This window comes from Chelonia mydas, chromosome 6 (genome assembly GCF_015237465.2).
Source record: "Chelonia mydas isolate rCheMyd1 chromosome 6, rCheMyd1.pri.v2, whole genome shotgun sequence".
NCBI lineage: Eukaryota > Metazoa > Chordata > Testudines > Cheloniidae > Chelonia > Chelonia mydas.
Window position 1 is genome coordinate 19161608 of NC_051246.2, and position 25799 is coordinate 19187406.

General features: G+C 52.0%; 1 protein-coding gene across 13 annotated transcripts in view; it reads left to right on the plus strand.

Moving 5' to 3' along the window:
* The first annotated feature begins 1970 nt into the window (after positions 1–1970).
* Positions 1971–25799, plus strand: part of MYRF (myelin regulatory factor) — a 112965-nt gene continuing 89136 nt past the window's right edge. For 4 of the 13 annotated variants that reach the window (XM_043548524.1, XM_043548522.1, XM_043548521.1 and 1 more), the window contains exon 1: positions 9201–9582. In XM_043548524.1, the coding sequence (XP_043404459.1) occupies positions 9537–9582 (46 nt within the window). In that variant the 5' untranslated portion in view covers positions 9201–9536. Of the gene's footprint in view, positions 2131–8217; positions 8295–9198; positions 9583–25799 lie in introns of those variants that run through there. The other 9 variants (XM_043548527.1, XM_037899449.2, XM_043548529.1 and 6 more) reach the window with 6 other exon arrangements.

Genomic DNA, 25799 nt, shown 5'->3' on the forward strand with positions numbered 1-25799 from the left:
AGGCACACACACTCGCTACATCCCACGGTAACATTAACTCAAGAGACATCCACAGGACCCATCCAAACTATTTCATCAACTGCAGCAACCTTAATTGTGCCCCCCCGGGAAGCGCCACACAAAATATGTCAAGCTATGGTGTTACAGAGTGCAGCGTGCAAACAGGGGCGTCTGCACTCTGATCACTCCAGTGTTAATTAGTTCCCCTTGAGAAAGCTGATGGGGTGGTAATTAGACAATCAGGCTGGCTGGCTGGCAAGTCTAAGGAGCTCATTACCCCATCAGCCCAAGGCTGATAGGAAGGAAGGAAGTGCGGGAGGGACCTCTGTTCCCCTCGGGTCCTGGGGAGAGGGCCAAAAGTGCTGTTGTAAATAGACTGTTGCACAGAGATTGTTGTAGAAATGGTGGAGGGGCTTAAAATAACAAGACACGGTGAAGGCACAGCCGCTGGAGTATGTGCCCTTTCTGTGGGGAGACGGTGGAAGGAGCCACGCCCAGTGACATATGGTCTTGCTCAGGGGTGAAAGTAAGATTAAATTCTTGCCGGTACGGGGGCCCAGGCCTCGGCCGGAAGGGGCAGGGCTGGGAGTCAGCCTCCCCCAGCCAACCCATCCGCGCTACCTGGCCTGCACTGCCCGGGGCTCCGGCGGCGATTTAAAAGGGACCAGGGCTCCTGGCCACCGCCAAATCACTGGCCCTGGGGCAGCTGCCCCTTTTGCCCTCCCCCCCTTCCCACGTCGGCAGCCCTGGGGTAGGGGGGAAGGGGCAATGAGGTTAAAGTGCTGCTGCGGCCCATACCGTACCAGCCCATACCGGCCCACTTTCCCCCCTGGTCTTGCTTCTTTCAACCCAACAGCTCTATTCCCCAAACACCCAAGTAGCGATATTAAAAGGGGGAACTCTGCTCTACACTCGGCATGCTAATTTATAAGCACAACACTTTTCTTTCTCCAGTTCTGTGTCAGCTACACAACGGACCCATCCCATAACGAGTAATAAGCTGTGGCCATGGGGTCACAATAACCAGCACTGACACAGTAGCAATGCCCCTCGCTCCCAGTTCCCAGACAGGGTTACAACGACCCTCACTCCTTCTTCACCAGCAGGTAAAAGGAGATTCCAGGGATCTATAGTATCTATTTACATCCCCACAGCTTGGCTTAGTGACTCCAGCTTCTCTGGCCCCGTTGACCCCTTTCAGCTGGAAATAGACATGGGCATACCCATAGGCTGCTGTTATAGGCTGGTGTGCTCCACCTTGGTGAAGGTGACATCAACAGCCTTGTACCCGAAGGAATCCCCTTTAGCCACTCTACAGGGAAAGAGGACCCTGCCCTGGTTTGGTGATGAGACAGCAAGAGGAAACAGGTCCAAGGGCTCTGAGGCTCTGGCTCTGTCGGAAAGGCCTGGCCGTTCCCTGGGATTTGGAGGGGGTGTTTAATTATTTTTTTGCTGTAATTCTGGACTTTGAGATTTAGTGCTGAAGGGAGCAGCACCCACACCTTGGGTGAGTAATCCCCCTCCCTCCTCCTGGCTTGCACTCAGAATCAATGTATCTGACATAGAGGGAGCAGTGTTTACGGACAGCAGGACCTAGAGGAAATGAGGAAGGGAGTGTGTGTGTGAGGGAGGGAGAAGGATGATGGAGGAAGACACAGCTTGCAAGAGAGAAAATGATGGAGGAAAACAGCAGAAGGGAGAAAAAGAGCAAACAACATGCCATGAAGGGGACTCTGGAGAAAAGCAAAGAGAGGCACCCACTGGGGTGACCCTAAGGTCTGATCCCATGATTAGACCCTCACAGGGTTTACTTTTTAGGTTACAGTGGTGGGTTAAAGCAGCACCGCTTAATTTCACAAGGTTAAAAATCTCTCCTAGAGCTCATTTGTTAATTACACAATAACCCCTATGTAATGGCAAGTCCTGGCTTGTTCTGGAAGTGACTCTTCTCCCTCCTTTCCACAGCGGCTAAAACTGGGCTCATTCCTCACCCTCTTCAGGACCCTGTGCACAACACATCTCTTACCCTTAATCAGATCCAGAGAGAGTGAGCAGCAGCAGTTCCTCTTCAGGCCAGGGATCATGATGAAGGCCTCTGGGCAATGCTGGAATTCGCTCAAGTAGAAGAAGGTGAGCAAGGGAATGAGGGTTTTGCCTGTTTCAGGAAATGGGGAGAGAAGAGTGAATGTGGGTAAAAAACTGAGTGAGACTGAAGTTGGCACTCGACTGGGACTAAGTCTGAGGAATTAAAACTAGGTCCACTTTCTGGGTGAAGTTGGGAAGTCACTGCATCTATCCTTTGCCTCAGTACCCCAACTGTAAATTGAGGGATAATACTTCCCTATCTTAAGGACAAACTCCATTAGTGACTGTGAGGTGCCCCTGATGCTGTGGTGATGAGGATCATATAATACACTGATAAACAGAACCTAGCAGGTGCTCAGATACCATGGCGATAAGCTCTGTACAAATACCTGGCGAGGTTGATACTATTGCCCAAAGTCACCAAATTATTCCATAAATTATTTCTAAGTCACTGGCCTGGTTGTTCTTATAACAACTCTGTAGAGCAGACACCAGAAACCAGCATGTGTTTATCCTGCATCTCCAGGGTACAGGCTGAATGTATGCTCAGAAGATACTATGTAGGAGGACACTTAGCCAATGGTTAATAGTTACTCTCTGTTACAGTTTGAGTAGTTAACAGGATACTCTCAAAGGGCCTTTCTTCATTCTTAAAATCTCCTCTCCTCTCCGTTTCTAGTCAGCAGGGTAGCGCACGACTGCTCTGTGGCACATGCCTGTGTACTGTGTTAAGGGTACAGGGCTCTGCACACTGTTATTGGGAATGTGTGCATGGGGGCTGAGCAGTGCACACTGTCAGGCTGTAGCGTTTCTCGTGGGGGCTGAGCAGTGCACACACTCAGGCTGTAGCGTTTCTCGTAGGGACCGAGCAGTGCACACTGCTGGGCTGCAGCGTTTCTCGTGGGGACTGAGCCGTGCATACTGCCAGGCTGTAGCATTTCTCATGGGGGCTGAGCAGTGCACACAGCCAGGATGTAGTGTTTCTTGTGGGGACTGAGCCGTGCACAGAGCTGGGCTGTAACGTTTCTTGTGAGCGCTGAGCAGTGCACACCCTCGGGCTGTAGCATTTCTCGTGGGGACTGAGCCGTGCACACAGCCAGGATGTAGTGTTTCTTGTGGGGGCTGAGCAGTGCACAAAGCTGGGCTGTAACGTTTCTCTTGAGGGCTGAGTGTGCACATCCTCGGGCTGTAGCATTTTTCGTGGGGGCTGCGCAGTGCACACAGCCAGGCTGTAACGATGCTGTGAGGGCTGAGTGTGCAGATCCTCGGGCTGTAGCGTTTCTCATGGAGGCTGAGCAGTGCACACTGCTGGGCTGTAGCGTTTCTCGTGGGGGCTACGCAGTGTATACCCTCTGATTGTAACATTTCTCATGGGGCTGAGCGGTGCACACTGCCGGGCTGTAGCATTTCTTGTGGAGGCTACGCAGTGTATACCCTCTGATTGTAACATTTCTCATGGGGCTGAGCGGTGCACACTGCCGGGCTGTAGCGTTTCTCGTGGGGGCTACGCAGTGTATACCCTCTGATTGTAACATTTCTCATGGGGCTGAGCGGTGCACACTGCCGGGCTGTAGCATTTCTTGTGGAGGCTGAGCAGTGCACAACGCCAGGATGTAGTGTTTCTTGTGGGGGCTGATCAGTGCGCACTGCAGGGCTGTAGGGTTTCTCACCGTGGCTAGGAGGGAGGCTCTTTATTTTCCATTTAAAACAAATTACACTGAGGCATTTGCATTTGGGAAAGTGTGGGGGCGAATCCCGTTGACAGAATTACACAGTCTGCAAACAGAAGGGTATAAAACCCAAGGTCGATCAATACTATTGCCAACCTGCCCTAAAATCTCTTCAGTATCTTCCGACAGTTTTAAACTGCTCCGTGACAGATTGTCACGACCGACAGGAGCTCATTCTCTTTCCGACTGGGGCTGTTTACAGGGTCTCTTCACTGCTTGATGGTCACTAGCAAAGTGACCCACAATAACCTTGATCTTCTGATGTAGCTTTGTCACACTTGATTAACTGAAGCCAAGACTACAGACCCTCCTGCAAATTGTCTCCTGCCTCCCAGTTCTTCACAGGAGAGTCAGTGGGCTCCGGGGAGCTCCTAGAATTTCCCAAGCCCTGGCTGACCCCCACACTGGAATTGCAGCCAGCTAGCACGATCACCTAACATATTTTCTCCCAAATGTTCTCCCCTCTTTCCTGCCTGTCAGTCTCCTGGTCCTACATGACAATCTATGTCGCTCCTTTCCTAGCATTCGCAGTGACGAGGGAAACTGAATTGCCATCTTTGCCAAGTTTGGGGGTCTTGCAGGAAGACCTGTGGTCAGGAGGAAGAGCTGTGTGCAGGGGATTAAGCTAAAGATTTAATTAACTGAATTCTTGGTGCAAGGACTGTGCAGGATAGGAGTGAGGCTTGCGAGTGGTCAGTGCCCAGCATTGGCCTAGCTGCGCTTCCGTTGAAGTAAATCATCTAATGAGCCACTGGTTTCAATGGGGGGCACAGTGGAGGCAATGTCCATTAACAGCATGTGGAGTTAGTGGCCAATGCAGAGCTCTCTGGAAAATCCCACCCTAAATCTATGTCTGGCCTCTAGAGAGGGGACTCCTTTTAGGACAGGGAGTGGATCGTCAGCTGGTGGAAATCAGCATTGTCTCTTTGACTTCAATGCAGCTACACTGATTTCCATCAGCTGAGGATCTGGCCTAGAGTTTGGGTCCCTTGGCAGAGCGGTAAGGGAGGGAGTGAAGCCCAGATCTAGGTGAATAAGAATGTAACAGTGGCCATACTGGGTCAGATCAATGGTGCATCTAACCCAGCATCCAGTCCTCGGACAGTGGCCAATGCCAGGTGCTTCAAAGGGAATGAACAGAACAGGGCAATTATTGAGTGATCCATCCCCTATCGTCCACTCCCAGCTTCTGGCAGTCAGAGGCTAGGGACACCCAGAGCACGGGGTTGCATCCCTGACCATAGAATCATAGAATATCAGGGTTGGAAGGGACCTCAGGAGGTCATCTAGTCCAACCCCCTGCTCAAAGCAGGACCAATCCCCAATCAAATCATCCCAGCCAGGGCTTTGTCAAGCCTGACCTTAAAAACTTCTAAGGAAGGAGATTCTACCACCTCCCTAGGTAACGCATTCCAGTGTTTCACCACCCTCCTAGTGAAAAAGTTTTTCCTAATATCCAACCTAAACCTCCCCCACTGCAACTTGAGACCATTACTCCTTGTCCTGTCCTCTTCTACCACTGAGAATAGTCTAGAACCATCCTCTCTGGAACCACCTCTCAGATAGTTGAAAGCAGCTATCAAATCCCCCCTCATTCTTCTCTTCTGCAGACTAAACAATCCCAGTTCCCTCAGCCTCTCCTCATAAGTCATGTGTTCCAGACCCCTAATCATTTTTGTTGCTCTTCGCTGGACTCTCTCCAATTTATCCACATCCTTCTTGTAGTGTGGGGCCCAAAACTGGACACACTACTCCAGATGAGGCCTCACCAATGTCGAATAGAGGGGAACGATCACGTCCCTCGATCTACTAGCTATGCCCCTACTTATACATCCCAAAATGCCATTGGCCTTCTTGGCAACAAGGGCACACTGCTGACTCATATCCAGCTTCTCGTCCACTGTCACCCCTAGGTCCTTTTCCGCAGAACTGCTGCCTAGCCATTCGGTCCCTAGTCTGTAGCTGTGCATTGGGTTCTTCCGTCCTAAGTGCAGGACCCTGCACTTATCCTTATTGAACCTCATCAGATTTCTTTTGGCCCAATCCTCCAATTTGTCTAGGTCCCTCTGTATCCTATCCCTGCCCTCCAGCGTATCTACCACTCCTCCCAGTTTAGTATCATCCGCAAATTTGCTGAGAGTGCAATCCATACCATCCTCCAGATCATTTATGAAGATATTGAACAAAACCGGCCCCAGGACCGACCCCTGGGCACTCCACTTGACACCGGCTGCCAACTAGACATGGAGCCATTGATCACTACATGTTGAGCCTGACAATCTAGCCAACTTTCTACCCACCTTATAGTGCATTCATCCAGCCCATACTTCTTTAACTTGCTGACAAGAATACTGTGGGAACTTGGCTAATAGCCACTGATGGACCTGTCCTCCATGAATTTATCTAATTCTTTTTTGAACCCTGTTACAGTTTTGGGCTTCACAACATGCCCTGGGAATGAGCTCCATGGGCTGACTGTGCGTTGTGTGAAGAAGCACTTCCTTTTGTTTGTTTTAAACCTGCTGCCTGTTAATTTCATTGGGTGACCCCTGGTTCTTGTGTTATGAGAAGGAGTAAATAACACTTTCACTTTCTCCACACCCCTCGTGGTTTTATAGCCCTCTCTCATCTCCCCCCTTAGTCGTCTCTTTTCCAAGCTGAAAAGTCCCAGCCTTTCAATCTCTCCTCATGTGGAAGCTGTTCCAAACTCATCATCATTTTTGTTGTCCTTCTCTGTAGCGTTCCCAACTCTAATATCTCTTTTTTGAGATGGGGCGACCAGATCTGCACGCAGTATTCCAGGTGTGGGTGCACCATGGATTTATAGAGAGGCAATATGATATTTTCTGTCTTATTATCTATCCCTTTCCTAATGATTGCTAACCTTCTGTTCGCTTTTTTGACTGCTGCTGCACACTGAGCAGATGTTTTCAGAGACCTATCCATAATACAGACATCAAGGGGCAGATTTTCAAAAGCACAAATCCTGCCCCATTGAATGACTGCCTTTCAACATCTCCGTTCTCTTCTCATCCGGGAGCCCCATAGTAGAGTGATGAAGTGCAGGATCTGAATGAACAGGGACCTGCAGGGCAGAAACGGGGTTCCACTGGCAGGACAGGGAGCTGGTGGGGGTAAAGTCCTCCTCAGCCCCCTTTTCCCCATGACACATTGTCCCAATGCTTAACACGATCATAGAAGTTTCTAAAAAACAAGAGCAAATCAGCCAACCCACCCACAAACAGAAGAATAAGGGAGAGAAAAGTAACTGAAATAGCAGAGAAGCATGTGAGGCACTTGCTTCTGAAGGGCCAGATCCAGCCACCTGCACTCACACCGAGTAGCAACTTAGTCTGCACGCAGCTGTGCTACGTGAGAAGTACGTAGCTACTCTTTGTGAGTAAGGGTGACTGGATCTGGCCTTAAACTATCAAACAACAGCCCAAATCTCCAAGCAGAAACAGAGGGAAATAAATAAATTCATTAGAATTGGTCCTGGCCAATCAAAAGCTTGTTCTGTGTGTCATGAGGTTCAGGGGTGTCTAATTCCAAGGCTCTGGTTCAAAGTCCATCACTGCATGTGGGGAACCCTTCATTACATCCAGATCCAGCTTTGGGGGAGCATTTGGAGCTGGGTTTTGATTCAGGCCTGTGGCTAACATCAGCCTCCGCAGAGAAACGTTTTGCTTCCTCCCCGGGTGCATGCAGCTTGTGTCTGTGGGCAGGGGGAGTATGTGTGTGGGGAGGGGGGATGGGATATAATGGAGAATAACAATTGTCTTAATGGAAAGAGAGAGAGAGAGGGGGAAAAGGCTGTTGAGCTCTTGCTTTCCAACCCCGAAAGAATAGACCTATTACTATCCCCAAACCTCAGCCCCCTCCCCGCTCCCCAGAGAAGAATTGGTCACTGCACAGCTGTGTGAGAGAGAAAAATATATTTATATATATAAGAGAATCTGCCCTTCTGAATTGGTTTGTGGGGATGGACAAAACCTCATTGTGTGCTTTATCTGCCCAGAAGATAATGGGCCCACAGTCTTCTGCTGGCAGGGGCTCTGCCTTTGGTTAACTGTGGTCAGATAACTGTAACTTCATTTAGCAACTGTAACTGCTATGTTTTTTTGAGGCATTATTATTGATTGTGGACACATCTGGGGAAGAAAACCCAAATTGCCCCTTCCTCCCCCCGTGGAAAGAAAGAAAGATGACCGGTTTTAAGAATGAGGATTGGACCCATGGGCTTGTGCGGAGGTCTCAAACTGTTTGTTTTCGGCCTCTTGCTGTTACATTTCAGTTGTGATTGGCAAAAATAATGATCATGTTAATGAGGCTCTTGTCTGTAAAGGGGGCGTCTGGGAACGATTGTGTCTTTCTTTCCTTCTGGGTCTTCTTCCTAGGGCTGGGACCTGAGTGCTCAGAACCTAAGCAGAGTGGCAGGACACTCATGCTTTCTCACATGACACTGATGGTGATGGAGGGGTAAGTAGTTTGTGTGGAGGACGCAGAGGGCATTTCTGAAAGTGACAAATCGGTTAGTAGTGTCTCACCTCGGGAGGTGAAACTGGGCCATAAGGCCAAAGGTCTGACTGGGCTTTCTCAGATCTCTTTGTGAACTAGCTCACGTTCTCGTCCCAAAACACACGCTTTGGGGTTATTTTTCAGCAGCGCTGGCAGTCTAGCTCCTGTCAGCGAATCAATGCAGTCCAGACTCCCTCATACAGCCTACAGTGTGGGCAGGCTAGTGTTTGTGGGTGACCCTACAAAGCCCTGTGTTCAGTCCAAACCCCCAAACAACTCTACAGTAAGGAGACAGTGTGGGCAAGCTGGTGTTTGTGAGTGACCTTACATTAACAAAGCACCGTGTGCAGCCCCTCCCCTACCACTGTTCCTGACCTTAACAAAGCAGTGGGCTTAGCTCAGCCCGACAAAGGGCAAGGCCAGTAACAAACCAGCGCTTGTGACTGACCTTATTAAAAAACAAACAAGTTTATGCAAGCCACCCTACAATAACAAACGGTGGGGGAGGGGGTGTTGTTATCCAGAGTCACTGGGGGTGTGCGGACCTCCCAGAGCTATCCTACAATAACAACATCCCTCAGTGGCGGGGAAGGGGGGAATGAGGGTCCCAGGCCCCGTGGGGGAGCAGGAATGACGGGCGCTGTGCAGGCTTAGGGGGCAGGAGCGTGGGGGGAGGAAGGTGAGCGCGGCTGCCCCCGGGAAGGCGGCGGGACAGTCCCAGGGCGATGGAGGGGAGCGGCCCCCGGCTCCCCCCGGCGGGGTGCTTGCATTGCCCGCGGCGGCCGGCAGAGGGGCCCGGCCGGGCCGGACCGGGCCGGGAGGCGGAGCGGCGGGGCCGGAGGGAGGAGCCGCGCGGCGGGCAGGGCGCCCGGAGCCAGCCGCCCAAGTTGAGTGTCAGGGCTGCTGCTGTTTCTCGGAGGCCGATGGGCAGCTGCCGGGGCCGGACGGGGCCGACACCCCCCGGGGGGAGCCGCGGCGGCTGCTGAGCGCTCCGCAGAGGGGCGCGCTCGGGGGCGCCGGAGCCGGGTCAGCCGGGGCGCGGGGAGCAGGCGGGAGAGCGGAGCGGGGCACCCGGAGCGCTCAGGGGCCGGTCCCCGCCGGCGCTGCGCGGCCCGAGCCCCCGGGCGTCCCCTCTGCGTGCCCGGGGGGATGCCCCCCTGCGGGCTCGGCCACTAGCCCGGCAGCCCGGTGCATGGCCCAGCTATGGAGGTGGTGGATGAGACGGAGGCTCTGCAGCGCTTCTTCGAAGGTGAGAGACCGCGGTGGGCAGCCCGGGACCCCCGGCCAGAGCGGGGCGCAGACACCCCGCAGCCCCGCACCGGCCGCGGCCCAGGTCAGCAGCCCCCCTCTCCCCCCCCGCATCCCCACTGATCCCACACGTCTGCCCAGGCACCCGAGAACACGACCCACCTCGAGCAGGGACCTGGGTGCAGGCCACCGTCCCCCCCGCCCCCCCGTACCCTCAAGCAGGGACCTGGGCACGGAAGTTGCTCGGAGAGACCGGCGCCCATCCCCAGCCCTTGCACCCCTAGCGGGGAGCTGAGCCTCGGTGGCCACCCTCGTGACTGGGCACCTGCCTCACTGCAGATGGAGGAAGTTGAACACAAGCCCCCCACACCCAGACTGGGGTTTAGGCATGGGCTCTGCCCGTCGCCCCGTCACGGGGACAAGGCCATCAACCTGCCGCCTCCTTACCGCTGAACAGGGCCATGCCAGTCCCAGCACTGCCAAGTCAGGGACACGGGCTCCCAGCAGACACAGGCCACCACCGTAGTCTTCACCGTCACACAGAGCCCAGCACCAGGTCAGCCTCTACGGTCACCTCCAGACCAAAGGCCTCCAGACCAGTCCCCTGAGCCATGGATGTCAGGCTCCTTGACTGAGGACCTCAGCACATCTCCATCACTCCATGGCTTGCAGTATAGATCCCCCTGCTCCCAGACCAAGGACATCAGCACAGGTTCCCTCCCCTGCTCCCTCTGTCCCCTTGGAAAGGGACTCCTTACAGAACTCTTCCTGCTCTGCTCTAGCTGTCCCTCTGATTGATAATACCTACAATAATATTCTGGGCTGGGGCCTAAATCACCATTTTAATTAGCTTCCGTAGGCTGGCGCTACACAATCAGAAACACAGATTCCCCGCAATCCACAGAAGACCTTGGCTCCTATTCTCCTTTTAACGCCAATGTGAATCAGGAGTGACTCCGTTGAGGCCAGAAGAGCTATGGTGGTGTAATGTTGGTACAAGAGGAGAATCAGGCCCCTTTTGCTGGGTTCTGGACAAAGATGAAGGGTAGAACGTGACCATTTAGTAATAACTGAATAGTTAGTAAAGTTAAACTGTTGCATTAAGAATCACTCAGTTGAATGAAGGTTACGGAGCAGATGGGGCCCTGCCACCATTTCTGACCTTTGTTTTAATTCCTCTTTCCTCTCACTGTTTCTCCTCACTGCCTCGTCTTTGTGCACCTCTCTTTGCTCTGTCTCTCTGCATTTCATTTTTTGTCAGTTCTTGTTCTCTCTTCTCTTTCCCTCTTTCTCTTTCCCTTCGTTAGGTGTCCCGAGTCTCCCCAAGAGCCCTCTTCCTGTGGTCTCTGCTAACCTGCTTTCCAAGGGGAAGGGCGGCAGCAGTGGGAAACTGACTAACGTTTCAGGTGTGCATGTGCAGAATATCTGCACTTTGCATTCAGCTCATTGCACAAAGAGCCTGTGGCAAAGGGAAAATATGGAGGATCATCTTAGCCGGTTTCTCTTTTTATAGCAGGTCCTGGGAGCTTTTGTTGCTGGTGACGATATAATCTCCAATTGACTTGAGGGCTGGATTAATACATTGATCAAGCCCAGAGTTTGGCTCCCCTCCTGCTGGTATTTTTGTTGAGATTCACTCGCTCTGTGTTTGGGGAGTGCAGCTTGCTGATACTGTATTCACGGAGAACAAGGGGATGGGGATTGTATGAGGAAATGATGATGAGCTTGTTTGCCATGGAAGCTGCCCAGATCGTGGGGAAATGAACACATGGTCAATGGAAGGTGCTTTATCTAATGGTTTGGACTATGGCTGCTTCTCTTTCTGTTCCTTCTCCTGTTCTGGTTTCTGTGAAATCTTTCCCTTTGTTGTCTCTATAGCTCCTCTCTCTCTTTTCCTCAAAAGGAAGAGATTCTCTTGCTTTTCTGGTCATGATCCCGAGTCCCATGTGGAACAGGATTAACCAGGCAGGAAGCCTTGCTCCAGAGGCTCTTACATGCACCAAACTGCGTCCTAGTCAGTCTTTGTTTTCAGTTGGGGTCCAGTTGGACATAGTTCCTGGTGGCTCCACTCCCAGTCCAGCCGCATCCTCAACCCGCTGAACACCAGTCTCCTAGCTTCTAAGCTCCATCACCCCCCACCCTTGGCTGTCCCACTCGTGCTGTGCTGTGTGATATTTAGAAGCAGTGAACTTTGGTTGCCTTTCTCTCATTGTCACTTTCAGGGGGGTGTTTTGTATTTCACAGGGTTTCGAGAACCATCTGATTGATTTATTTTTGGTGAACCCTAAAAATCTCTTGCCCCTGCCTTCCCCTGTGAAAATGGAAAGTGAAGAAAAGCGGGGCTGCGGGACACTTCTTTCATGTCTGCAAGTTGCTCGATTGTGTAACTTTTTTATTTTAGCTCTTAGTTTGCACTGCAGCCTGCAGCATGGCAGTTTGTTTCCCATGGGCAGCTCATCCTGTTCTGTTGTGTTAATCCATGTCAGTTACACTGTGGTAGGTGAGGATGAGAGGGGAATGGAGGAGTAAGCTTTAGCACAAAGGATCACCGCCCATGGAAAGAGGTGATGAGATTCTTTTCTCTCTCTCTCATACATGCCAGCTATCCAGGGTGTTTTGAAGGAGTGAACGGTGAAACTGATCATCAGCTATTAGGAGTTGAAGGTTGGTGCCTATCTTGCTAGATTTCCACAAGGAGTCAGATTTAACTTGGGATCTCAGTGTCCTGAGAGATCAGTGATCTCCGGACGGGTAGTATACAGGTGAACAAACATACCTTGTTTCTTCTCGGCATGCTAGACGTGTATTCATTTACAAGGATAAACTCTGTTTGTAGGACTGATTCATATCCACACAATTAACTTCTTTAAACTGAGTATCCCTGTTGCTTCTCATGGAAAGCTGCAAGTTTGAATCAAGACTTCCCCTCATAGAGTGAATTCCTTTTTCTTTCTCCATAGCACCCTCTGAGTAAGTGGAGATTTCACAGTAACGGGAATTTCTTTCTGCACATTGCAACATGCTGAAATAATTCGAGGAGTCCATTCTACTTCACTATAAACTGAGTCTCACCAGATCCGAGTCTGCTGTTAGCACTTCCACCATATTTATGAATAATCTTTTAGCACTTGATATTTTCGAAGTGCTGTACAAGGGTTAACTAATTAATCCTTGCAACCTTTTGGGAAGCAGGTAGGATTAAAACCCACGAGATCCTAACCCCTAGCCTCATATTCTGTCTGCTCGACATAGAATCATAGAACTGGAAGGGACCTCGAGAGGTCAGCTAGTCCAGTTCCTTGCACATTGCTGTCTCTGGTATTTACACATCAAGTCATAGCAAAATCCTTCTGTAGAGAACTGTTGAAATCTTCTATGGGGAAAGGGTTATTTTTCCATGTTTAAACTGGTGTCGATATGGCATTCGGGATAGAAGCTTTTCCTGGGATCACAGCATCATCCTTAAGTTTGCATTTTGCCTAAGCAGCTATTCCCTTGTGTGTGAACATCCCTTAGATCCCCGGCTTTGGGCCCGGCTGGTGAGGAGTGAGCTTGATTCTGGTTCCCCTTGGGTCTGAAAATCTCAGGAGCTGGGACTTTATTTCAGGAAGACGTTTCCTGGTTTCAGTCAGACTGGAGTTACCCATCTCTCTCCCATAGGAGTTTGCTCCTTTGGCACGGAGCTTGGAGGTATAGGAAGACAAAGGAGATAAAGAGAGAATGGAAATATTTGGGCCGTTGCTCTGAGATTTGGGAGGGATGAGGAGATTTTGGATTGAATGAGGCTTTGAAGGCATCTAGAGGAGGTTTGGGTGCAGGCTTTGCTGATGAAAGGAAGATGCTGGGGTTGGTAGTGTATGCTCTGAGGGTTCTCTGGACAGGCGTTTCCCTATCCTTAGTCCAAAAGAACCTAGCTGTTTGGGTCTGACTGTTCCTTAGTTTTTGCTACAGCCCGTCACATTACCACCCAGCAGAGTTGCCTGCAGCAGAGGAAATGGAAAGCCTCGCGGCAGAGTGGGATGGTGGAGGCTCTGGCGGGGAAGGTAAAGGAATTAAGTTTGGTCTCTGCACAGTGTTCAGTGTTTACCTAGAGCGGTTGTATTTTATATCAAAGGGAAGGTGGGGAGTATAAAAAGCCTGACCCTTGGCTGGCACCCTGCTAGAAACTCTGCCTTCTTCCTTGCCTAACACTCGCACGAGGGAACCAGTTACGACAGAGCTCAGCTATTCGGGATCCCTCTCTCTCTCGGCTAATTTACGAGATAAGAGGTAGTTAAAGAATGTACATCGGGAAAGATGTGCCGAGCGGCTTTAAAAGGAAGAACAAGCAGGACTGGGGGTGGATAGCATCTTGGCAGCTGTCTGAGGGTTGGCCTGTTAAATCTTTTTGTAGGGTGTTAGTGGGTAAAGTTCCTCTGTGCGTAGCAAGCCTCTGTGTGTGTGTGTGTGTGTGTGTGTACACAGACTGATTGTGTTTGCTCGCATGCTCACGAGGGCTGCCGTAGCCCTGCTGTTGAATTGTTAGTCGTTGCCTGAAGGGTCACAGGAATCTCTCAGCTGTAAGGGTGAATGAGTGAGTGTGTATCGTTGTTTATCAACCAGGGAGCGAGTGGATGTTTAGTCAGTGTGTGTGTATTAATGGGACTGAGACAGTGCCCTTCTCTGCTGCCTTCCATCCTGGATCGCAGCTGGCTTTCCAGACATCATTAAGGAACACAGCCCCTCTGCAAGGCAGCTCAGGACTGTCATCCTTGTTTTACAGATGGGGAAACTGAGGCAGAGAGCGTTGAAGTGACTTGTCCAAGGTCAGATGAGGGAAGAGCAGGGAATTGAACCTGGAACTACTGACTCCCATTCTCATCCCTTGGTCTAACCACTCCCTATCCTTTTGTTGGCATGTTGTCGTGTCTGCACTATAGCTGCCACAGCCGCACAGCTACACCACTGCAGCCATGCTGCTGGAGAGCCATAGTGTAGATGCTTCCCACAGTGACGGAGGGTTTTTTCTGTCACTGTAGATAATCCACCTCTCTGGGTGGCAGTAGCTAGGTCAGTGTGGCTGTGTCTACACCGGAGTTAGGCCGGCATAGCTGCGGTGCTCAGGGGTGTGAATTTTTCACACCTCCTGAGTGCTGTGTCTGTGTCACCCTAATGTTTCCGTGTAGACTGGATAATGCGGTGGAACAATAAGCAGTCACACAAGGGGTGAGCAAAAATCAGTTGGTCTTTGAAGAAAGATGGAGCAGAATTCCACCCCGCCACTGGGTCCCCGGCTGGGGCAAAGCATCCCCACTCAAGTGATTGGAGCTTGGCTGATTTCTGTCTGCTGAGGATCTGGCTCGTTGTTAGTGAGCCTATAGGGAGGCCTCTCAAGACAGGCGGTAGTTTCAGGTTCCTGCCCCACCAGGGTGTTGTGAGGGTGTGACTGAGGGGTCCCAAAGGAGCCAGAGAGAAGCTGATTTGAGGACTATAGGTGTGTGAGGGGGCTTATGATGGGACCCAGATGGACAGTTTGGGGGTCTCCTGTGACAGAACTGGCACAAATGGGTTATCATAGTGGGAGCAAAGGGACTTCAGGCCTGGGGCCTCCAGGGTGGAAGCTGGAGGCTGCATGCCTAGGCACCAGGCAGGGATGCTGTGTAGGAGGCAGAGCAATACTATTGAAATGTCGTGAACATGGATATAGGCTGAATCCGTGACCCAGCACATCTGACGCCACAGCCTCAGAGTGCCGCGGCTCTGAGATCCTCCCCACTGCCCTGTGCAAAGGAAAGGTGGCTGTGGGAATGGGAGTGGTGATGCAGAATTTTCCATGGAGAGGGGTGGGGTGGTGCTTGGAGGTGAGACCAGAGCAGGGAGAGGACTGCAGGGAGCTTGCATCTCTGCCGCACCTCTCATCCAGCTGGCTCCCAAAGGACTTTAGTATATTTAGTAGGGGTCACTTCCCCCATCACTGAAATGCAGCCACCTCTGGGGTGGAACATGGCAGCTGTTAGCTCACACAGCAACGCTTCATATGAGTTTGGGACAGGAACTGACCATGATGCTGTATCTAATTAAGAATGTAGGGAGCATTTTATTAGTGGAACATAATTATTTGAATTGAAATTTGCCCAGAAAACAGGATTAACACCCCTCCTCTTGTGAGGGTCTCTCATGACCATAAGAGATCAGAGCCTCAGTTTGATGTCTCGTTTGGAAGATGGCCCCTCCAGCAGACCAGGATCTCGTAGGGCTATGCTGTGGGGCTGGGTCATTCCTGACTCAGAGGGAAGAGCCCCATATACTGAACACCAGCAGGTGGTCTGCATTTATCCAGGAACAGGGTTTCACAAACGCTCCTCAGCCCTGGCTACTGGGCTTGCCAGCTCAGCTGCGCTGCTGTCCAGGCCTCAGGGCTTGCTGGCTCAGCCATGCCGCTCTCCCTCAGCCTTTGCCACTGGCTTCCTCTGAGTACTCCCCCTGCTGCCATTTCTGAGGAGAGCTTTCCCTGGGGAATCACACCTCATCCAGTTGGGGTACAGACACTGAGTGGGGAACCGCGGGGTGCTCTGGCCTGTGAGTGAATGCAGAAAGCCCCTCGCCGCCCCCCAGGAGAGCTGGTGGGTCACCCGCTCCGAACGCAGGACACATCTGCTCCGGGGCTGGTGTCCAGCTCAGCCCTGCTTGTCTGGAGGAGGATGGGGGACAGTGGCCCCGCAGAGTGGCTGCCTCGCTAGGGGCTGTTTGTTGCGGGCAGGAAGCTAAGAGGCTTTGTGTGGAGAATTTCGCTGAGCAGAGTTAGCCTGTGACAGAACAGCCCTGGGGAAGCTGGTACAGCACAAACACATGACCGGCCCTTTCGGTAATCCCCCCGCAGACCCAAATCCTGGAGGGTGCCTGTTAGAGTGAGGCGCTGCGCAGAGGTGGCAGCCTCCCGGCCTTCTTGGCCCCCCACCCCTCTCAGAGAGAATAGAAAACCCAGCCGGCAGCAGCGCTGGGGTCCACACAAGCCGAGTGAGACAGCGGGATGACCGAGGAGGAGAGCGGGGACGCTGGAGCGTGACATCCGTTGTCACCGCACTCAGGATGCGCTGGATCCGAGCAGGTAGCTTCCTACGGCCCTTCCACTGCGGAGTTTTCCTCTCTGTCTGCCTGTCTGTTCTCCTCTCTCTTGCCATCTGACCTCCCCTGCCCACCTGTCTGCTTTGGATCTACACGTCGGTCCCAGAGGAGAGCGGGCAATTTGAGGCCACTGGTGAGCATAGCCCCCTTTCCAGGCCCCCTGCAGGGGAGAGGGAGGAACCCAGCACCCACTGAATGCCAGCCTTGGTCCCAGGCACAGAGGGAGATAGCAGCTGTGGCCTGTCTTGGGAGGATGGAAGGAGAAGGCTCCCAGGAACCATGGCCACATCCTGCTACCAGGTGTGAGCCCAACACAGAACAAACTGCTCCCCCATCCAGGGTCTCACAGTTCTGGAAGTGCTTCCCCAGGTACAGCCCACTGCCCCTCACCTGTGCCATGTGGGCTCCTCTTTCCCTGGGGCTGAGAACATGGGGGCGGGGAGAAGGGAAGAGGAAGTGAGAGAAGGGCAGAGCTGTTGGTGAGGGTGTACGGGGGCTGGGAGTAGATCCTGGAGGGGGTGAGGGTTGACGAGGAGCTCGGGGTTATTCTGGGTGCTGCGATTCAGAAAGAGCAACATGTGCTAATGCCCACAGAGGTTCCCTCTGGAGTTCGGGTGACCAGGGTCTGAGGCATTCTTTGCCGCAAGTTCTTCCCGATGTGGGATTCTGTTCTGGCCCAGGTAGCTGGGAGTGCTGGCTGGAGAAGGCCCCGGCTGGTGGCCAGTGGGAGTTGGCGGCTGGAGGTGGTGGCTGCCAGTGGCACAAATGGAGTCCTGCCAGGGACTGGGAGTCCCTGACTGAAGGGGACACATCAGTGGCTGAGGTTGCTAGAGGGGAGGGCTCCTCCCAATGTCGGGGGGGGGGGGGGGGGGGTTGCTGGTGAGGAATGGCCAGGATGCTGGTTGGGGTGAGCCTGGCTTTTAAGGATTGCATCCCTCGGAGCTGGTTAGTAAGATTTGAGCAGCGGTGCACCTGGGCATGGGTCCCTTCACCATTCATTCGTTTGTAGGCAGCTGCAGCAGGCACCAGCTGTGATTCCCTCTGCCCTGCTGTGGGGTGAAGGATCAGGTCCTGCCTTGTGATTTGCATCTCAGGGCAATTTGAGGCAGAAGGGCAGGGGTTGAACTGAACTGGGGTGCTGGTTATTCCACTGAGAAGCCTGATGGGGAATCAGGGCCTGCGTTTCCCCTTTGGTTGGTCTGGCGAGCCCCTGGAGAATGGAGATGCCCTCTGGTCTTGTCAGCATCTCCAGAGCTGGCCAAACCCTGCGAGGAAGCCACCCTGAGCATTTTGCTCCAACGGTGCCTGCAGCCCTTCCCCAGGAGCATTCATCTCAGTGAATGCTCACGTACCAGGTGGTTGGTGGGAAGCAGAAGCCTTGCAGACGCACTGTGAGCTGGTCTGAACCAGAAGCCACTCGTCGGAGCCCTCTTCCTAGTTTATAAAAGTGTGAGTTGCCCAATGAGGGGGCACAGACAATAGCAGGTGACCAAAGCGACCTATCACCCAGCTGGGAGGATGAATATTCAGATAGCTGCCATGAGCTGTTGGTGGCATCCCTGGGGCTGAGGTGGGTTTGTGTCAAGCATTCATGGAACAGGCTCTGGCGATCAAGCAGGGAGTGCCCACCGTCCATCCGGGAACAGGAGCAGGGGTGCCATTGGCTGGGACGCTCCTTGTCCCCAGCTCACCATGTGGCCTATGCCGGAGTCTCTCTCACACGGTGTCTCTGAGAGGGCTTTGTGCACCAACAACCCAGGAGAATGAAGTCTGCTGTATCCACAGAACAGGGGCAGTGCTGGCAGTGCCTCTTCCCCTTCCAGGCTGCCCCTTGCCAGGTGTGTCCCTAGGGGGCTCAGGCCTAAGGGGAGCAGGAAGTTTGGTCATCGGCCACAATCAGCTTTTGGCTTCTCTGCTCCAACCGTCAACAGTGAGGCTGCCAACGAGTATTGGATAGAGTGGGCTTTGCGACACAGACACCGATCTCTTTGGAAGTAGGCTGAGGTCACTGAGTTCATGGCACTGTAAAAGTATCACATAGGAATGCCTCGTAGTCACCTCTGAGCTGGGGCTGGATTGGACCCAGCGAGAGGGGAAAGGCTTGGTGCCTGGCTGGCAGCCCTTGAGCCCACTCCTTTGGTCCTGGTGGCTACACCTGCTCCACAAAGGCTCCACTCGTGTGGTTTGGTGGCCACTTTTCTGTCTGGCTTATGTGCGGTCGGTGTTTGCGACTGGCTTGCTGGCTGTGATGAGGTCTCTCTTAGCCCTTTGCTCTGCTTTGCTAGAGCAGGGAGGTCGCCAATGTTCTTGGGCCAGATTCATCCGGAGTGTAACTCTAGGGCTGTTACACCTGGGGTGAACTGGCCCCTTGGTCTGTTCATTGCACAGAAGTGCTGTGGAGGCTCTGTCTGTGACTAATCTGGCCCTAGGTCAGTGGCTGCTCCTCCTGGGGAGCTCTCCCCACCCTAGAGCCGGGGCTGGCTCCTCTCCTCTGCTTCATTCTGTCCTGGTCTTTCTTCTACACCTGACCGTGTAGCTGGAAATACAGACAGCAGATGCATTTTAAAGGGAGAGAGAGAAAAATGGGATCCTCCTAGACTCTCCCTGTCCTGGGCTTGGGCCATGGCTGATATGCCCAGCCGGGGCTGACCCTGTGTGTGCAGGGCCCCTGCCTGCCCCCCCATGGAATTATAGACTCTCTATTCTAAACAAGGGGCCCATGGACTTCAGGGCTGTAACTGGTGTGTCCCTTCCCCTGTGCTGCCTGTCTCCTCTCTGGCTGAAGGACCCCAGGGCAATACCCTTGTTGGCCCACAGCTCAGGTGACCCTGGGGGTAGACCCCACTGGAAACTCCCAGTGTGGTATGCCATTTGTCACGCATCCAGCGAGGAAAGCTGCGGGGTGGCTGCCTTGCACAGCATGCTGGGTAACTCCCTGCTCTTGATTGACTGGGCCTTGCCCTTGGACTTTGCGCTGTCTGATAAGAACCCCAATGAGCTAAATGGATCTGAGCAATGATTAACTCAATGCGTGCACTGCCAGGGAATGGGGAGCAGCTCTCTGGAGACACAAACAGGAGCCCAGCGCAGGACTGATTGAGCCCAACCTGTAATTCCCCATTGGGTGCCCCTCCCTTGTGCCAGCTCTTAGCACTAGTCATCTCTGGGCAGCATCCTTCATGGGAGACAGACCTGGGCAAACACCTCCTTCCTGTCTCTTCCCGGCAAAGACAAACTGATGGGTGTAACCAGCGAGGCAAGAGCAGCCCCCTAGATAAGGGGGAGAGACCGCAGGAGGACAGCGCGCTCCAGGGGGTAAGGCGAGCTCTTAGCAGGGATAGGGAAAGGATCCCCATGGACACATCTCATTATAAAGGTGGCTTCTCCACCCCCTTTCCTTTCTACGCAGTTGCCCCTTGCTGGCTGGGACCGATTGGCCTGTTCCCTGGGTAACTCCTTCTCCTCTATCCCTAGGGGTGCTCCCTGCTGACTGCGGCGGAGTGGCTTCCTAGTGCACACTTGCGAACAAGCGCTGTCTGAATGGGTAGGGCCTGGTAGGGGGATCTGTCATACATGATGGTGGTGGGGTGCCTGGCTGAGCAGGAGTTCCCCCTGTAGCATGCATTGGAGAGCAATAATGAAGGGTGTGTCTGAGCGGAGGGCTCCCCTCCTGTAGAAGGAGTGTAACGTGACACCTCGAGCCGGGTACTTATCTTGCTGAACTTTATGATGTCTTTACCTAAGATGGCGGGAGAGAGATCTCTGGGGCAGAACTGCAAGTCCCAGGAGAGTGGCTGGCCATGGTTGCAAAACAAATGGCAAGCGGTGTGGAAAAGCGAGTGAGGGCAGGGCAGGGCACTAGCCTGGCTCCTGGGATGGTGACGTGGGCTGCTCTTCATGTGGGCGACTAGAAACACATGGGATGGATTATTAAAAGGCCTCATTTGTTCAGTTCTATGACTTGTGGGGGAAGCGTAAATTCCAGCAGATGAGCAGCGGTATATGAGCCAAAGGCTTCACCTTGTCTAACCCTCCACCAACCACTTCTCCCTTTCCCTATCTTTCACCCTCTCCTCCCACTCTGTCCATCCGTCCCTCTTTCCCATCCTGTCTCCCACCTCCCTGACTTCCTCCTTTTCTCTCTCCATATCTGTTGTAACTCTTTTCCACTTCATTGGGGCAGGTGGATGCTTTTATTCCATTCATTTACCATAGTTATCTGCAAACTACCCTAAGAGTAAGAACAAAAAGGAGACAGGATTGAAAACAATATGCTGCTTGGGTATAAATTCAGCAGGAGCAGCGTGGAGGGGCCTAAAGGCATGCTGACATGTACATACTATCCAAAATGTGGGGACCCCAAGATTCGAAGTCCCTTTTGGCCTTGGAATCTATGATTCCTTTAAAAAAAACACCAATGGAAAAACTTTTTGTTGAGATTTAAACCTTCCCCACAGAGTCTGCAACCCTAACATTGCAGCACTGGGCTACTGCATGAGAGTCGAAGTGTCAGATCGACTAGGCTGGTTTTGTTGTTGCAAAGCAAACATATAGCAATTGATGGAGGAGAGGAGCTGTAGAGGCAGCATGGCCAAGGGGATAAGCCACTGTCCTGGGTCTTCCAAAAGAACCTAAGAGAGTTAAATGCCCACAGTGAATGAGAGCTGGGAGTCTCAGTCCTGAAGGCTCCTTTGCCAATCCCAGCTCAGGGATGCTGGGTAACCTTGGGAAGTCGCGTCCCCTTCTGACCGTTGTCTGTCTTGTCAATCAGTAAGCTGCTTGGGACAGGGCCTATCTGCTGCAATGTGTTTGTACAGCACCCTGCACAATAGGGCACCAATCTTCCCTGCAGCCTCTAGGTGCTACTGAAATGCAAATAGTGAAGAGAATTTAAATTAAATCTTTAGTGACTGCTTAGCTGTAATAATCTTAGATGTTGCTAATAATAATCTCCAGATAAATGGTTTTTAATCTCTTGATGCCTCTTTGCAAAATACAAATCAGCCAACCAGTGGCAACCTAGATAAAGAGTCAATCAATCAATCAATCAGCTTGTTCCTTGAGCTTTTCTTTTCTGACAAATGGCTGTGATTGGCACTGATAAAGCAAAGCCCTTAAACGCGTGCTTATGCCCTGTCACAGGGTGACTGGCCCCTTTAAGAGGGAACAGGTCCCGTTCACCTGTGACTGGTTAGTTGCCTCCCAGCAGGCCCTGGTAGAGGACGTCTGTCCTCTATACAGACCCAGACAGTATATGAGAATGGGGAACAAGAAAGGGCAGCAGGGAACGCGGTGAGAGATGCCTGGAAAGAGCTGCATGAGGCCTGAGAGCTGGCAATGAAGAGAGCTGGCGCACAGAGAGGACTGATGAGAGCAGTTGGCGAGAACTGGCTGGAGCTGGGGAACCCGGCCGAGTAGAACATTCATATGCAGGCTCCTAGGTAAAAAGGAAGAACCTGCTCAGTCAGGGCAGTTGAGCCCCCCAAAAAGAGGGTTGATTGTTCAGAGAGGTTCCCATGAGAAAAAGGCGAGCAGGACTTGTAGGCAAAGGAGTCTGGGGGGTGGGAGCCCTCCTGCCGAAGCCCTGAGTTGAGGGCTGCAGGAGAAGTGTTGCAGAAGGCTTGGAGAATTGCCAGAGGCCCTGGAATAGGGTCCCAGGAATTGAAAAAGAGGGACTGTTCGCTCTCAGGTGGCCTGGAGAATGGGGCCCTGGAACAGGGCCAGAGGACCAGGGGCGTGGAGCAGTTCACTCTTGGGTGGGCAGCCTGGAGAATGGGGCCCTGGAGTGGGAATGGAGCACTGCTGCATTTTAACCTATCTTACTGTGGCATTTCAGGAATTGTCTGTTTTAAGAGGGATCAGCCGGTGATTGCTGTTATACTAATACGTTATGCCCGGACGCAGGGCTTGAACTGGGCTCTGAGTGGGACATTTCTGTCCCTGGAGAGGTGGTAACGGTCAGTCTGATATGTGAGGAGACGATGGGCAACGTAGTTGGCACCAGGCACTGTAGGGGAGGGTGGGGCAGGACTTGCCTGGATTGCCACAGGAGGGCTCTCGGGATGGGAATGAGCCATGTTGTCTGCCCCTTTGACTTCAATGGGGATTACGCAGCTGCTTAAAGTAAAGCATGTGCTTAAATGCGGTGCTGAATTGGGGCCATTAGGGGTCTTTCATTATTTGTGGCATGCCAGTAGAACGTCTCTGGCACTGAGCGCTGCGTGGAAAAAGGCAATCCTTACCCTAAGGAGCAGCAGCTACAGGTTAAACCACAGGTGTGATCCACTGGCAAACCTTAGGCATGGGGGGGTGGGGTTCTTTTTCTGTTTTAATCCTAAACTTGTTTCCTGTGGAGGTTCTAGGAGAAATGAGTTTCTGGAACGGGGGGAGAGGGGTGGGTGGCTTGGTGGGTGGGTCCCATGCGGAGGGGCAGTGTGGTGACGTGCATAGAGAAGGGTAGGAAGCAATAAATGGGCCATTGAGACAGGTACCGCCCTGGGAGTGAGGGTGGCATAGTCAGAACCAAGGTGGGGAAGGGCCGAGTGCGTAGAGTTTGGAAGGCCAGGATGAAAAGTTTGAGCTAGATGTGGTGTTGATGGGGGAGCTGCTGGAAGGACTCACAAAGGGGAGCGACGTGGCTGCCCAAGAGTCAAGAGGGAGAATTTATAATTAGAGATGTGCTGATTTGCCCGGGGAAGTTCTGCTCTTGGTGAGAGCTGGGTTCCTCTGGCTTGGGATCTTTGCTTCCAGGATGCTCTTACAGGCACGCATCTGGGGAGTCCTATCTCGGGCACCACGGTTCTCATCGTCCCAAGGAATATTTCGAGGTGAAGGAGACAATCGTTTTAGGTGCGTCTGCGCTGGGAATTGTCAGTGGTGGCAGCGCTAGTGTTGTCCGGGCACAGCCATTCTTATCATTGTCGCCTAGTGGTAGAAGCACCCTGTGTGTGCTAGAGCTTCTGTTGTTGCCATTCTTTGTGGGGCCACACTGGTTCGAGAGAGTGCAAGGCCTTTGGGGGTGACCACAATCATTGGGTTTAGGAAACCTGAGGGGACTCTGTCAATCAGTTTAGACTCAGGATTGTGGACGGCTCCCGCAGCTGATGTCAATTGGCGTAACTCCCTTGAAACCAACAGAACTACACTGATTTGCACCCCTTGAGGATCTGACCCATAACATAAGGACTGGAAAGTTTTCATTATAGTATCTTTAAATGAAAAAAAAAAAGGTTTATTGTATTTAAACATTCTCCGTGCAGTGCTGGAAACCCAGACACAGCAGCACTGAGCTACTGTCTGAGAACCAGAGAGTAGGAACTGATGGGCACTAGAAAGTGGAACTGATGCATCTTGTTTCGCTGCTCAGGCTGAGTGAAGTTCAGCAACTAAACAAAGAGCAGCAGGGAGTGCAAAGGAAGTTAGGGTCCAGTGCTGCAAATTACTTACAGGAGGAAATGTTATTCATGAGAAGAAACCTGTTGAAGACGATGGCTTTGCAGGATTGGGCCCCTAGACTTGTAAAAGTTCTTTCCATTTGAATCAAGCTGTTGGTCAAATGGGTCAGGACGTTTTTCAAAATACACGAGAACCCCACTAATTCCCGCTCTGCTGGTTCACAAACCCAATACCTCTGGATTTACTGAGAGAGCTCTGAACGCTCTTCTCCATTAGAGGTCTAATATCCAAGAGCTGTTGTGACATCTCATGTTACTCCTTGCTATGATTTGTGTTGTGGTGGTGACTAGAGCCTGCACCTGAGATCAGGGTCCCATTATGTAAGGTGCCGGACAAACACACAGTAAGAGACAGTCCCTCCCCTGAAGCGCATACAGTCCATATAGACAAGCTGGACAAACAGGACTGGCCACTGGGGTGGCCTCTCTGGGCAGGAGTCCAAATCCCTGAGTTTTTTCGCCTGTGCTCTTGGGGGGCGGGGTGGCTCTGGAAACATTTTCCGTCTTGGGTGACAAAATATCTAGGGCCAGCCCTGTGGACAAAGCGGGGGAGGAAAGGAAAGCTGATTATTTCCATGTTACAGTTGGTGAACTAAGGCTCCCCAAGGGAGTCAGCAACTGAGCTTGGAATTGAACCTACATCTCCTGGGTGTCTTAATCACAAGACCAGCCTTCCCCTCTAGCTGTACACACTTAACTAGGGAGTGTCACAAATAATTAAAACTTAGCCAGCTTGCTAAAATAATTGAGTAAAGTCCAGTTTGTGAGTTTATATCCCTTGTGTACTTTCTTTTCCCCATTTGCTTACCTGAAAATTCACAAAATTCCATAACTGGTGATGAATTTTTTAGCAAAGTTCTGCTGTGTGTGGTTTTTGTATCTTGAAAATGTCTCTTCTTTAAACAAAGAAGTTGTGAAGTTTCATAGATTTTTAAGCCCAAAGAGGACCATTAAATCATTTAGTCTGCCCTCTTGTGTAACATTGGCCTGAATAATACTAAAACTGAGGGGGGAATTCATGAAAATGTGGGTGGTATTTACTGCAATTGGAATTTATCCAAGACATTGAGGTTAATACCCGTGTTCCTGCTAAAAGACCCATGGGATTTTTGATCATGTGTGACCATGGTTTGAGATCTCATCTGAAAAACATTATAGCCCCATGCTGGGGCATTCACAGAGAAGACCATCTCCTTCTGAATCGGTCTTTATGGAAACTGTAAAGATCCAAGTTCTGTCGTGGCCCAACCTTGTGAGAGCTGCTGGGATCACAACCCACGGTGGCATGGCTGCGTGGGACAGGAGCCCCAGCGTTAGCTTGGGGGAAGGTGGAGAAGTCACAGGAGGATTAGTGCAGATTAACAATTATATATTTCTTTCAAACTAGGCTTTCTTTAAAACAATAATAATGTTTCAAACAAGAACATACAGCTCAACGGGCAGCCCTGGACAATCATGTTCTCAGCACGGGGTCTCTGGAGGAGACTTTGTGTGAGGAGGATCCTTGATCCCGTCAGCCTCAGCCCCTGTTACCAGCCCCCTGTATGCTCTGTGTTATATCTCAAAGAGGGAGGCAAGGGAGCTGAGAGGACTGGGACCCAGAGATCTGGTCTGGGTCTGTTCCTGGCTCTGACACTGACTTGCTTTGTGACCATGGGCA